Raw genomic sequence first — 15,632 nt, 5'->3', positions numbered from 1 at the left:
CCACCTGTGCCCCTTCCATTTCTCTCTCTAATTCCTATTCAAAATTACCCCTTCCATCTCCATGAGATGATCTTGCGTACCAGTATTGTTTTCCCTCTGTTTTGGTTTCAGGTGAGAAAAGCTCCAACTCCACTAGCATCTAGTTATTTTCCTTCCCCTCCATCCCACAGATAGATCTTGTAGCCTTTTTCTGAATTCTTTCCAGTGGTCTGCTGTCCTTTCCTTGTATAGCCACCTGGAGTGTTTGCATTCCTCTTGTGGCCACCAAGACTGTTTGCATTCCTCTTATGGTCTTACCAAGGCCCTGTACAGTCTTACCTCTTTGCATCTAGAATTTTAGAACCCCTAACAATATATGCCAGCATTCTAGTTTCTGCTGCTACTACTGTCTTTCACTTCTCTCAGTGGTCTAATCTAGGTTTGATCAACCTAACCCTAACCACCACCAGATTCTTTTCTTACTATGTTGCCTTTTGTTCCACTCGTCATATTGCTGATATTTCACACCAGTGTTGTTGTGGTACACCTAGAGTACTTTGTATTTGTATTCACTGGACCTCAACTGCCGTCTTTCTGACCATTTGCTCAGCATTTCCAAATCTTTCACCAAATTCTTCCCCCATTCTTTACCACTGCACCTGCATTTTTATCATCAGCAGAGAGGTTTATCCTGTTCTCTGTTCCCGCAGGTATGTCTAAGACAGACCCACTGAAGGGTATTGAATCCTGGACAGAGCCCTGTGGAACACTACTTGTCACTTCCACAATTCCTGACATTGTTCCTCCCTCACACAATTTTCTGTGGTGTACTGTTTAGGCATGCAGTTAATCAGTTTCTCAGTTCATCCTACCCCCCCCCCCCCCCAGTTTTTCTGTCAGCCTCCTGTGTAGGATAGAGTTAAAGGCTTGATAGAAACTAAAGTTGCTAGCACTCAGCTGTCACATTCTTTTGTAACCCAGTCATAAAACGGGATCAGGTTTGACTGGCTGCACTTCGTGGCTGTTAACTATATTGGTTGCCTTTCTGGAGATTATTGCCTTCTAGAAATGCTAGCATTCTTCCCTACAGGATGCTGTCCATGTATTTCCTTGCTACTGTTGTAAGATGACAGGCCTGTAATTCCTCTGATGTTTTCTGCGCTTCCTCTTGTACTTGGATACCACAGTTGCTCTCCTCTGATACTGTGACACTTCAGTGCCAGATGGGGGATATGCTGAAGGTCTCTATCATGGGCTGTGCTAATACACTGGCCAGATTTCTGAAGGCCCTGGGTGTCAGGTAATCTTGTCTTTTTGTTTTGTCCTCCCTATGTGCAGCTATTTCCTTTTGATTATTCTGTCTCCTCTCCTCTGGTGTCTGTTAACTGTTTCCACATTAGTCCTACCTCCCTTTCATCATGTCACCCTCACATTACTTTTCTTTAAGACTAAAGCAAAATATTAATTCAGTACATTCACTGTTTCACAGTCTTTTATTTCTCTCCCATCTTTTCTCAGCCTAGCCATTTCTGTGCTTTCCTTCTTTCTTTCTGTGATGTACCTAAAAAGCTGTGGCTTTTCTTCTTCATCCGTTCTGCTAACTCTACTTCAGTTTTAACCTTTCCTGCTCTTGCCATCTTTCCTACTTTTTTGTTAACTTCCTTGTATTGTGTCTACTCCATCTCTGTACACCTCCTCTCCTTCTCTTGTAGGGCCTGTTTTTGTCTAACTGCTTGTCTCACATTCCTGTGTGTCCAGGCTTCTTTTTACCTCTTCCTCATACTGTTTTCCATAGCCCTGAGTGCTGCATCCCTGACCCATTCCCATAGCCTGTTAATCCCCTCAGTTTGTTCCCCATTTCCTAAGTTATTCTTGCTCCCCCCACACACACACATCACATAATAATCCAGTCTTCTAAAATTCCACACCATTATCTTGGTCTTTTATTTCCCACTTCTCTAAACCACATCGGTGTGTTCACTAATGACCAATTGTACCTTAACTTGGATATCCATGAACCCCCTTTGATTGGTTAGTACTGCTGGTTGCTAAAACCCTCATGGTTCAAGATCTTAGTCAGCTCCCATTCCCTGGCTCCCTTGGTACTAAGAATTTTCTTATCTGCACTAGGTAGATCCATGTCTTCCATGAGAATTTCAGTCTTCCTCTTACTGTACTACTTTATTCTCTTCTCTGCTGTCTCATACTCATCTCTTGTTGATTTTGGTGGGTGATAATATATATATAACTTTATTAGAAGTGAAATAATGAAGACAGTAACAGGGATAAAACAATTGGAATTGCGATCTTTGCAAAAGGGTAGGAGCAAATTACATAGGAAAAAATGGGAAATGTGGGATCTATACATATAGAGGAGGAACGAGGTTTAAAAGAAGGCAGGATTTGAATGAGCTATGAAATTGTAGACTGACAATGACTGGATATTTTAAAAGTCATGTTTAATGTTTGCAGCTACAATTGTGTTGGCATGGTTTGTAAGGTATAATGTTTGCAATTGAGATTGTATTTTTATGGTTTATTTTCATTTATATAAAGTAAGAGTGCCTATGTCATACATGAAGTTTTAATAATGATGTTTTATGTTAATAAAACAGTGGACTGAGGATTGGTGAGACAAAGATGTTTTATTCATTTGCATGCATTTATGAAATATCTGGTGAGACTTCGGTCTTTTAAAGTTGACCTGGTCTTGAAACTCTTTGTAAAAAATGTCCTTTATATGCAAATTAACAAGATGTATTTCTGTATGCACTTCATGACTGCAGTACTAAAAGATGAAAAGTTTGAACTGTATAGTATGTTGGAAATTAGGAACAAAGCAGTCTCAGTCAGGTAGACCTGTGATATTGCATTAATACTGGTGAGCACTGTCTTATAATTTTAGCAGCTTTAGAGAAGCAATGCTAAAAACTACAGAAGTTATGGCTGATAACTAATTCACCAGATTTTGTGGTCTGTATGCTGATTTATTTTACATTCTAATGGAATGTTGAAACAAACTGCAGGTTTATATAATTATAAGAGTGCAAAAACAGTGGACAGACATGCTGTTTCATTATCACCAAAGCATAGGAACAATGCAAAAAAAAAAGTCTCCAAGAAAGGGAGGCTTTTACTGGAGAAGCTATTGTATATGTAAAATGTTAGCAAATCACTTAGGGCAATGTGATGTGTCAGTAGCGGAGAGAAATAAAGCCCTAACTATAGCCTAGGTGACCAGGTTTTGGTGTTTGATGTCATGGCTGGAAGGATTGGTTGGGTCTTGGCCAGCCCCCAGCTAATTGATCCACTCGTGACTTGATTACTACCAAAGTGCAGGGACAGAAAGGTTGGAGGCCAATGCAGGAGGGACATGGGCGCTCAACACCCAAGCTGGTGACAGCAACTGTTGTCAGCTGTATGAAGGAATGCATACAAACTGATGGAGAATTGGCATTCACTTTGGTAACGCAGGTACTCATACAATAAATAGCTCTCATTACCAGTCTGCCTGCAAGTGCACCAAACTCCCGGATGTCTGTCTGTCTGGGTAATGCCCCCACCCCCTCAATCCGCCAGTGACTTTTTCCATAGGGAATCTGAAGGGAAGTTCCTCAATCCTCAGGAATGAATTGGCTCAAGTCTGATAGGGGGTAGCTCACTGGTTGGCAGACAGAGGGGAAAAGTATCTAGGGAAAAATCATTTAAGGTCCATAACATACAGCAGAAATTCAACAAGACATTTTCTAAACTGTTGGACAGGAAATGTGATATATTTAGCAGTATACAGATGTGGTTTATTTTATGTAGGGGACATAATCAGTATAGGAAATAATTTATAGGATGTGTTGCTTTACCTAAATGTTTGTGTGAAATCCCTGTTTCTGTTGTTCATGATATTATGGCTTGCAATGTGTTTTTGTCACTGCTGTTTGGACCCAAGTCATGAGTGAAAAAGGACCTTGGACCAGTTCACATACCCAGTTGACAAACTGAAATGAGCACTTCAATGAGGTACTCTGAAAGAGAAAACAATGCGCTTTATGTGTATTTGGAAGGCAATCTCTCTCTTTCTCCAAAAGCAGAAGAAGGAACATTTTGCACTTTGTGTACATTTATGTGTTTATTGATGGAACGATTCTCAAGTCTGTGTTAAGAGTAAAGCGTCTGTTTTTGTTTCTACAATTAATGCATTATGAAGCAATTTCATGAATTTGATAAGCAAGCCTTATAGGAAGCCATTTATCCTGTGTACGCATCAGTACTGATCCTTTACAGGGGAATCGATTGTTTTCTTTTATCAGCTATGATGTCGTGTTTTAAATTCTTTAAAAAAATTAAAATTTGAATATTAGGTAAACCGTAAACAAGCTGTTCAGCAAAACTAATTGATACTTTTCAATGAATCAAGAACAAACATCTGTTTGCAGTGCTGTGCTGTTTCTTGAAGTTTTCCATACATCAGCATTGTCTTCACAGCATTCTGTTTGTATCTTGTCCTGTTGCTCCCTAGCTTTTAGTTCTGTTTAACAGTACAGTGCACTAGGGCTGCGCAGTCATCTCCCTGAAAGAAAGAGTTTTCACAGGGCACTTGTGTTTTTCTGCCCAGTACCTAGGCATGTGACTGATTCTGTTTGTTTTGATGTTTATTTGTAGCATGAATCAGTGCAGTTTGAGTTAAACTGGAAGGTGCCTGCCCTCTTGTATTATGCCCGAAGAGGATACTACGCAAAGTACAATCTGAGTAGTAAGTAATGTATTTCTAGTTAAGGTTGAGCTTTCACTCATACAATGTCTTATTGTTTTCTTGAAGCAGCACAATCCAGTTATTTTCCGTTTTGTTATTCCATTTCCATTAATAGTGTGCTTTCAAAGTGTAGTGACACAGTTGCATGTTAGTCATTCATTCTGTGATTATGCTGGAGAACACTTAAAATATTAAGTACATTTTCGTACTGAATGGTTGCATTGTCTGCTCCCAGGTTTGTAGTTAACCAGTAGCCTAGAGCTCTGTGATTAAAGCCACCCTTATGGTCATCTAGCAGATGTCCCAGTTTTTTCAGGGTGACATTTTAATGTGTGAAATTCACTCATAATTCTGTTACCCAATTTACAGCTTAAATTTAATCCCTAATATCAAAGAAATGTGAATATGCAGTAAAAGTTCGGTTTAAGTACCCACCCTTCCACCCATAACATTTTACTAATGGTGTATTGTGTTTTTCTATGTGGCATTTTATTATGTTGTACCATCTTCTGCCTTACCCTTACTTTTTGTGGTATTGCCAAACATTAGTGTGTGGTACATTTAATAAATTCGAGCAAAAGCAATTTCTTGACATACTTATCGAGAATAGTTTGTGCCTAGTTTTGGCTCCTTCCTTAAATTAGCTTTTCCTGAGCAGTGTGTTTGTCTGTTAACATTGTCTGAGAAATTACCACAGTAGAATAAGTGAATCACTTACTGCATTTTGAAATGACAGAAAAGCTGTCTGAGAGAGAGAGAGAGGGGGGGGGGGAGGGACACAGAAATGGATTGCATCAGGCACTACAAGGTTAGTCTCCGACTATAGTTGACCTAGTTGTTGTGGTCTCCTCAGTTCTGTATGCAAATTTGCTTTTCATGTGTGTGAGTCATTACTTATAAGTGATAACCTCAATTGCTTGTAGTCTGAATGCCGTTATCTATTTTTAGTGTTCTGCAGTAGATTTTTATTATTTTAGTTATTCAAAATATGCTTTTGTCTCAGTAAAGGAATAGAAGTGACAGAGCACAGGGTATGTACCATAATTATTTGTTAGGGATGTCTGGGCTTCTCCAGGGTTTTATCTTTTAACTTTTACTGTGTAGCATCAGGCCCATTAGAGCATGTATTGCTGAAGGAAATTAAATAAAACTATAAAGATTATAGCAAATGATAAAGCATGGAAGAGACTCTGAACATAAAGATATTGCTGTTGCTATTAAAACAGCAGCTGTAAGTTATTATGTATTTCTGCTTTTAGTTGTTTTTGTGTCACTGTAGTTTCTGCATCACGGGTGTACTGTTTGTCAGTGTGAGCATGGCTGTTGCATTTAGGGAGTATCCTATCCCTCCAGTATGAAACAAATTAGAGTTTAAATGATGATATTATTTTTTTTTTGGGGGGTGCAGCTCTCTCTTTGTGGGTGTATAAGAAGTAATTTGCTGGATCTTGTTTTATATTCTGTTTTTGACCGTTTTGTGTGTTAGTGTTGTGTAATACTTTGTGTGATTTTTTTTCAGGTTGGGTGTCAATTTTCTCTACTTTACTAATATGTGCTAAACCCAGCCTTGCAGCTTACCTTAGAAGAACCCTTCCCCTAACACTACCAGTGCACATAACGTCAGGGACACAGAACATTCAGTAATACACACAAACTCTGTCACCTAACTTAACCCCCGTTCCATCATTATAACTTACACACTCCTGCAAAGCTGTCACCTTACCTAATATTACCTATACATTACTCGCATACACACTCCCAGCTTCCCAATCCTCTTATATCCAAAATACCATTCATTCAGTCAAATGCAGACTTGCCTTTATGGACACACACGGCAAACATTTTATTTAATTTATTTATTTATTTAACATTTGTTTACTGGGAAAGTCTAACTGGACACAGGTCCTTTTTCAGTGGAGGCCCAGGAACAAAAGCTCCAGTTAAGTAAATTACAAGTTTGATAATTGTGACTGCTATAGGCTTGTATATTTAGCGAAATGTCAAACCTGTGAAGCATTCTATATAGGGAAGACAGAACACAAGCTCAAGAGAAGGGTATATAAACATATGTATGACCTAGAAACAAACAAACAAACAGACTAATGCATTGTACAAACACAAACAAAGCTGTGAAAATGCATACTATACATTTTTTGTGATAGAAAGGGTGGAAAAGAGTGGCAGAGGGGGTTTATGAGAGGAATGTTTGGAGTACAGAGAATTATGGTGGCATATAAGTTTGGAGGCCAATAAGCCACCGGGTCTCAATGAACATATCTCCATAGCCCCATTATTAAAACTGAGAGCAGCAAAACTGTGATATGCATTTGCACTTTATGTGAATTTTATCATGTTTTTACCCATGTTTTCCAATAGTTACAGTTTGTCTTTAAGCTTTTTTGTATTTGTATTTTTATTAAAAAGTTGGGTTTGTAATATGTTATGAACACAAGTGTTACACTCATTTATCAGAGGTATTGAACTTATTTTTCCCTTGTATTTTCCTGTTTTTAACATTCTTTTAACTGAGTGAGGCTGTACAATTTGCCTTTGGCTTACAATGCAGTTTTTTACCTGTAATTTCACAATTTATCCACTAGCTGGAGGATCAAGTTCATTTAAAGCAAATATTCAAGTTGGTAATTTTAACCATTGTAAATGTGTTTCTAATAGTATTTTAACTTTAATTTATTCTTTGTAGTCAAGTCTTTTAAGGATTTTTATTTAAAACATATTTTTATTCATACATATTTATTCATCAAACATTGTAACATTAAATGTGTTTTAATTCTGGCAACACAGAGAGATGCAACAAGAAAAGTTTTTGGTTTTAAACTAAATTAACCTTTTAATTAATTCATTAACCTAATCAATGTAATTAAGTGAATGGTATAAAAGCACAAGTAGTTTGAACAGCCCACATCTGAGGAAGGGATTTTTAAAACGAAAACGTATGGTGGAGCGTTAATGTGCTGTGTTTCTGTGGAATTAAGTGAACTGAAGTGTGCTGAGCCGTCCGTGGGTTTTGTCGCAATTTTCTAAGCTTGCCCTGCTCAGGGCTTCATTGTTTTGCCTAAAAAGCTGCTTCATTTTTTGGATTATAAATTACAAGTTTGAATTAAAGTTACAGGTAATATAAGACTTACACAGAAACATAAAGTTTATATACACTGCAAAAAAAAAAAAAAGGCTTGGCTGCAAGCAAGGTCAAAGTGTCAAACTTAAAAGTTACAAAAAGATAAATTTAAAATGTCTTAGATAAACATGTACAATAGACATCACAGTATGAGTATGTACATAAGTATATAAGTCATTTGTCATGCTTGGGAAGAAAGAGACTCCTGAGAGAAGGAGAGGGCAGATGCCTCAGTTGGGGTTTATTGGGAGGCAATGAGATACAAAGTTAGTTAGAGATGTAGAGTTGAGCAATTAGAGGTCTCTCCAGGGCAGTTACAAGAACAGAGCCAGGAGTCTTTCAGGTGTAGTTGTAGGATTTTTGTAAACTGTGTTAAAGAGCAGCAGGTAGTAATTTGGGTGGGCAGTTTGTTCCATATGTTAGGGATGTAGTTTGAGAAGACTGATTCTCCAACTGTGTTATTTGCTTTGGTGGTGTCTAGTAGGAATTTATTGTTAGAGCTGTGGCGTCTAGAAGTGATGTATGGTTGTAATAGTTTTTGGAGGTCAGGGGTTTTGTCTGATTGATGCAATATTTTGTTGGCAAAGATTAAACTGATTAAAGCGTAGTAGCTGAGGAAGTTCTAGCCATTCTAGTTGTTTTAAGAGCTGTACAGTGATGTGTTCTGTATGGAGCATCAGTGGCAAATGGTGCAATTTTATTATAACAAGCTTCGAGTTTGGTTAGTTCAGATTTGTGGAGGTTGGTTAGGATTGGGGAGGCATATAGGAGGGAAGATAGGAGATGCGTGCGAACAATAGTAGCTTTTGAGTGTCTAGTTAGGAATTGTTTGTTTCTGTAGTAACGTAAACCTAGTTTCTTGTGGACCTTCTTAATGGTTTGTGCTATGTGTATATTGAACATCAAGTTTGTCGAGTTCTACACCCAGCAGTTTGGTATGAGTTGTAGGGGTGATGATGGTTTTATTTTTAGATAAGATGGTGAAAGTTTGGGAGGAAGGGTTCACTTTTGTTGGGGAGAAGAGAAGGAGCTTTGTTTTGTTGGGATTTAGTATGAGTTGGGAGTTGCTGAGCCCTAGCCATGTTTCTCTGGACAGGAAGGAGTCCTGGGTTGTGGTGTGGAGGTCATGAAGGAGGGAAGCTGTGCAGATTAGTGTAGAGTCATTTGTATATTGTATGATAGTGGCTTGTAGTGTGGCGGTGTGGAGCTGGTTGGTGAAGAGGGTGAAGAGTAGAGGTCCAAGGATGGAGCCTTGTGGAACTCCTGAGTTAACGGAGAAGAGGGGAAAGTTGCTGCTGCCATTGGATGACCTGCTGTTTTCCTGATAGTTAACTTCTGAACCATGTGATAGTGAAGTTACTGAGATTTAGGGTGGAAAGAATGCTAATGAGTTTGTCATGATTGACCCTAGCAAAGGCCTTTGACAAGTGAAAAAATGTAGCAGATACAAACAGTCCTCTGTTTCTGTAGTGGTTCACTGCATTTGTGAATGACATGAGGGCTGTGGTAGTGCTGTGAGAGGGGCGGAAACCGCGTTGAGTGTTTGACAATAGGTAAGTCATTAATTGTGTGTATAGTCCTCTTTAGGATTTTAGATAAGGGGGACAGAATGGCAATTGGCCTATAATTAGTAAGTTCAGTTGAGTTACTTCCTTTATGTAAGGGTATTATGCATGAGATTTTCCAACTATCTGGGACACTGTTTTCTGATAATGATCTGTTTATGAGTATGGCTACTGGGTATGCTAAAGCATCTGCTGCGATTTGCAGAAATTCTGCTGGGAGGTTGTTGGCAGCTAATGTGGTAGCTTTCAGTTTTCTTAGTAGTTTTTTTGTGGTATCAACAGACACTGGGTGGAATGTAAAGAGGTTGCAGCTATTTTGGGAGTTGGTGCTTTGTTTGGCTGTGGGTGGGGTTGGGGTAGTGGAGACAGTGTGAGAATTAGCATGGGTTTGGATAGTTTCAATAAAGTATTTATTGAACAGGGTTACTATGCTCTCACGCTTGATGGCTGATGGGGTAAGAGTAGCTGATTTGCCTGGTAGAAGTATATTATTAATTATGGCCCAGAATTTATGAGGGTTATTATGGTATTTTTTCTGGATATTATGGTAGTAGTTGGTTTTGTCTGATCTTGCTAATTTCTTGGCTTTATTTCACAGTTCTAGGAATCTTTGTCTTATTGATGGGGTTTTGTGTTTGTGGGACTTTTCCCATGCCTTATCTCTAGCCTTGAGTAAGGATCTGCATTCCTTACTAAGCCAGGATGCATAGTTAGATTTGACACTGACTGTTTGAGTGGGTGCGTGGTAGTTTAGTATGTCAAAGAAGGTGGTGTTGAAGGAGTTGACTGCATCTTCAAGGGGTAGCTCTCTGAGTTATTCCCAGTTGCAGCTATTTAGTGTGGAGAGGAATTTGTTTGGGTTTAAGTTTTTACTTCTAATAAGCCGGTAGGTTGATTGGCTGGTATGGGGAGTATGGGATCTTAGTGGAAAGGTTGGCAGATGGTCACTCAGACCATCAGGGAGGCAGCCTGATTGGGTTGACAGGGATGGGTTGTTCATTAAGATCCAGTCTAGGATAGAGTGTTGGTTGGAGGATTTGTCAATCCTGGTAGGAGATGTGATAAGTTGGGTGAACTCATGTAGGTTGATATTTGATGTTGGGGGTTGAGCGGAACAGTTAAGCCAGTCAATAATGAAGTCTCCAGTTAGGATAGTTTCCTGTGGGAGGGAATTACAGACCCAGTATAGAATATTCTCTATAGAATATTCTCTAGTGTGGGAATGTTGTTCCCATGTGGGATATAACATCCAATGATGTTAATTTGTTTTTTGGGTTGTGTCAGTTTGGTACAGATACATTCTGCATTTCAAAGTTGGGGATGCTTAGTTGCAGGCAGTCAACCAATAGGTGGTCTTTGAATAGGATAGCTACCCCTCCACCCCTTTTGGATACCCTGTCTTTTTGTAGAATGTTGAATCCGAGAGCTACAATTTCATCGTTGTTATTGCTGGGTTTGAGCCAAGTTTCTTTTAAGTATTACTATATCTGGGGAGTGGTGGGAGAGCAGGGCGTGCAGGTCATGGACTTTGTTTCCAATACCTCTTGGATTTATATTAAGGAGGAGTAGGGAATTGTTATGTTTCTGGTGTAATAGGCCTGGGTCAATTGTGGTGGAGTTGTTTACTTGATTTTGGGGGGTATTGGGGCCAGGATTTGGGTGTATGTCACCGGAGAGGTTTAACTGATTGATAAGGTGTGAAATTAACTTGGTAACTTTGTGAAGTAGTTTAGTGTGTTTTGATAGGTGTGGGATGAATGGAGATAGAAGTAGGATTTTCTTAGTGTGGTAGTCTGTGTGGCTGGTGTTGAAGAGGTTTGGAGATATGGGAGTGTAATGTGGATTATTGTGATGGGCCAAAGAGGAGGATGGTGAATGATTGCCTGGTAATGGTGTGTAGTATGATGTGAGGGAGTCGAAAACTACTAGCAATGATGCAGAGATGATGTACATGACTGTTTAGGTTAAGTGGTTGTTATTAAGGAGGGACATTTTGTTAGGGTATTATGTTTTAGAAAGGGGTAGGAGGTGTGTGAATGTAGATAAAGGCAGGTGGGTGTTGCCTGAGTTGGTGTGGTGAACTGGCCTAATTAGTGAAAGTGTGGGTTCAGATTGGTTATGGCAAATGTGAGCAGGCCTTGATATGTATAAATGTAGTGAAAGCAGGGGGTGGGTGGGAATGGGAGTAGGGTAGGGTAGCAGAGTGAGCCCACAGGGCAAACGGAGTGGGATGAGCCAGGGCTGACTGCAAGCACAAAAACAATCAGTAGATTGCATCTCGTCCAGGTCAGTATGGCCAACAAACCAAGATCGAAACACTAAATGTGGAGGAGTGTCTATATTCACCAAGGATATTCACACCTCCAGGCTAGTTGCCCAACACAATGCATCTGAAATTCTCCAGGTGCAACTAACACTAGGTAAGACTGCAATCCAAATTGTAGCTTACTAAGGGACTCTGGCTAACAAAGTTTGCAGATGACTGCAAACTGGGAGCTATTATTGAATCCCCAAATGATGTGGATACTCTACAAAAGGGCCTTACAGAAACAGATGCTTGGTGCCAGAGCCATGGGCTCAAGCTCAATGCCAAGAAATGTATTGTTATCCCCTTTGGGAAAAAAACATGTATCCATGAATTACCATATAGGTGGCAGTACATTAAACACAGAAAGTGTGATAAGAGACTTAGGGACACAGGTGGACAGTGGTCTCACCTTCGATAACCACATCGCCACAACAGTCAGGAAATCCTTCTATGTGGCACACCTCATCACAAAGGGCTTTTCATCCAGAAAAAAGGAGGTCATTGTCCCACTGTACTCATCCCTCATTAGACCCATTATAGAATACAACGGCCCATTTGGTATGTACCTCTCAAGACATCTGCAACAACTGGAAAGGCCTCAGAAATACCTCACTAAAAGAATCACAGGCCTAAAGCAGATGCCCTACGCTGACCGCCTTAAAAAACTCCAGCTATGCTCTGTCGCATATCGTCTACTCATAGGCGATCTCTGCTTAACATACAAGGCCATGTCAAACCCAGAGCTGTTGGACATGCTACACTTAAAGAAATCCCAATCCCTCAGAGCTACACGCTCCAGGGATCTAAACCTTGTCATCACAATAAACAAAACATGCTGGAGGGATAGGTTCCTGACCCAGAGACTCCCCAGACTCTGGAATAGATCGCCCATACATGTCAAGCAGAGTGCCTCTTTGGACCTCTTCAAGAGGAACCTTGACGAGTGGATGGGAGAAAGGAAATTCACCCCAGGGATCACGTCAGTCGCCCTGCTAGACAGGGGTCCAGGAAAGTAAACAATGTGGGAAGAAATAGGCAGGGAATTGTTATGGCTAGGCTTGTATAGGCCCTAGGGCTGATAGCCTAGTACCAACCTATGAATCCCCCACCATGCCCAAGATTCTCACTACACCTTTCTAAACATACTGGACAATATTAAGATACAACCAAACACCCTAAAACTGGGTGATTTCAACTACCCTGCCATTAACTGGGAAAACTACTTGGGTACCAACACCTTTTCCCAACGGTTCTTGGAATTCATAAATTCCAATGCCCTGGATCAACTAATCCATTGTCTCACTAGGGGCTCCAATATCCTAGACCTGGTCATTACCAACATGGGAGATAGATGCTCCACACCAGTGGTCACCCCCTCATTGGTCAGGTCTGACCATAAGCAAATCACCCTTGACATCCACATCCCACCCCCACCCCCCAGTAAGGAAATCTTCGTAAAAAACTTCTCCAAAGACAACTTCATGCTTCTCAAGTCAGAAGTGACAAACTTCATGACACCCATGCAGATGGGAGCTGAAAGTTCGACTGCTGAATCCTGCACTAAGGCACTGTACGAGCACATCCACTTGTGCATGAATATTGCCATCCCAAACAGAACCAAGACACTCTCCTCCAAAAAAAAGAAGCCAATCTGGTGGTCCCCTGCCGTAAGCAAACTATACAACAGAAGAGAGAAACTGTTGCAGAAAAGAGGAAAATCCCAGTATGCAAACAATCCCTTACCAGACTCAGTAAGAAGCTGAGATCCATCATAAAATCCTCCAAAGCTAGTTAATTCCAAAGAAAACACAAGGCATTCTATAGTTATGTCAAGAATCTAAATGACAATGCTCAGAAATGCTCTGAGCTACAACAGAATGACATTAAATATACTGATCCCAAGGATATTGCCAATATTCTGGCAGATTGATTTAGTGAAAACTTCACCCCCCCCCCCCAAAGGGCCCATCATAATACCAAAAGATTGCCAAATTCCAGTAATCACGGCCAATCAGAAACCGGACTCTCCAAAGCTACGAATACAGCATCCATGGGACCAGATGACATTGCAGGCTGTGTACTACATGAACTACAAAATGAAGTGGCACCTCACCCAAGTGTCAGGTTTAATCATAGCCTCACCTCAGGCTTCGTGCCCACTGAGTGGTGCACAGCTACAGTTATCCCACTCCACAAAGGGGGATCCACCTTGGATCCCGGGAACTACCGTCCCATCAGTCTGATGAGCCTTATCTGCAAGTGCATGGAATGCGTTATCATGGAACTTATAAACAAAGACATTGACAACCTTCAAAAACTGGACCACACCCAGTTTGGGTTTGTGAAGGTCCGATCTTGTCTCCTGAACCTGATTGACTTCTTCGAATCAGTCTCCAGAACTGTGGACGAGGGTAAGGCAATCCAAACAGCCTATGTAGACCTCGCCAAGGCCTTCGACACCATCCCCCACTCTGGAATCATAGATAAACTTACTAAGCTGGGTATAAATTCCTACGTCACTCAATGGGTTGCTAACTGGCTTACTGACAGAACCCAGACTGTAAATGTAGCAGACTCCAAATCCAGCTCCAGACAAGTAACAAGTGGAGTACCTCAGGGTTCAGTCCTGGTACAGCTCTTGTTTGGCATCTACTTCTCTGAAGTACAGACCAACACTAAGGGACGCTGGCTAACAAAGTTCGCAGATGACTGCAAACTGGGAGCCATTATTGAATCCCCAAATGATGTGGATCTTCTACCAAAGGGCCTTAAGAAATAGATGCTTGGTGCCAGAGCCATGGGCTGAAGCTTAATGCCAAGAAATGTATAGTTATCCCCTTTGGGAAAAAACATCTACCCATAAATTACCACATAGGTGGCAGTACACTAAACACCGAAAGTGTGAGGAGTGACTTAGGGACACAGGTGGACAGTGGTCTCACCTTCGATAACCACATCACCACAACAGTCGGGAAATCCTTCTGTGTGGCACACCTCATCACTAAGGGCTTTTCATCCAGAAAAAAGGAGGTCATTGTCCCACTGTACTCTTTCCTCATTAGACCCATTATAGAGTACAAAGCCCCGTTTGGTATGTACCTTACAAGACATCTGCAACAGCTGGAAAGGCCGCAGAAATACCTCACTAAAAGAATCACAGGCCTAAAGCAGATGTCCTATACTGACTGTCTAAAAAAACTCCAGCTATACTCTGTGGCATATCGTCTACTCAGAGCCAATCTTTTCTTAACATGCAAGGCCATGTCAAACCCTGAGCTGTTGGACATGTTCCACTTAAAGAAATCCCAATCCCTCAGAGCCCGCACGCTCCAGGGATCTAAACCTTGTCATCAGAATGAACAAAACATGCCAGAGGGATAGGTTCCTGACCCAGAGACACCCCATACTCTGGAATAGATTGCCCATACATGTCAAGCAAAGCGCCTCCTTGGCGCTCTTCAAAAGGAACCTTGACGATTGGATGGGTGATAGGAAATTCACCCCGGGGATCACTTCAGTCACCCTGCTAGACAGGGGTCCAGAGAAGTAAATATTGTGGGAAGAAATATCCAGGGAATTGTTATGGCTAGGCTTGTATAGGCCCTAGGGCTGATAGCCTAGTACCAACGTATGAACCTATGTTAGACACCCTGTACACTGGAGTAAGCAGAGTTCCTATAGAGTCTGATAGAGTGCAGGGAAGCTGGATAATTGTTGAGCTGGATGTGAGCTGTGATGAGGGGGTCCCGTAGTGTGCTAGCCTCTTGACCTACAGTCAGTACCTTTTAAAACAGTGTACAAAATATAGGATAATAACCTACACTGCAGTTGTTCTGTAGCTAGACAGGTGATGTATTTGTCCTAGCTGGGCTAATTTAGGTTCTTGCCTCACAGCGC

At 40.9% G+C, this 15,632-nt stretch overlaps 1 protein-coding gene across 1 annotated transcript in view; it reads left to right on the top strand.

Moving 5' to 3' along the window:
• The window catches only part of PAN2 (poly(A) specific ribonuclease subunit PAN2), a 1,212,755-nt gene that overhangs the window by 964,117 nt on the left and 233,006 nt on the right, over window positions 1-15,632 (top strand). The window contains exon 20 of the mRNA XM_044083667.1: window positions 4,636-4,726. Coding sequence (XP_043939602.1) covers window positions 4,636-4,726 — 91 coding nt within the window. The remainder of the gene's footprint in view (window positions 1-4,635; window positions 4,727-15,632) is intronic.

The sequence above is a fragment of the Protopterus annectens genome, chromosome 9.part0, assembly GCF_019279795.1.
Source record: "Protopterus annectens isolate FY-2018-M chromosome 9.part0, PAN1.0, whole genome shotgun sequence".
Classification (NCBI taxonomy): Eukaryota; Metazoa; Chordata; order Ceratodontiformes; family Protopteridae; genus Protopterus; species Protopterus annectens.
The sequence above is the reverse complement of the archived record's forward strand: the minus strand, read 5'-3'. Positions and strand labels throughout refer to the sequence as shown.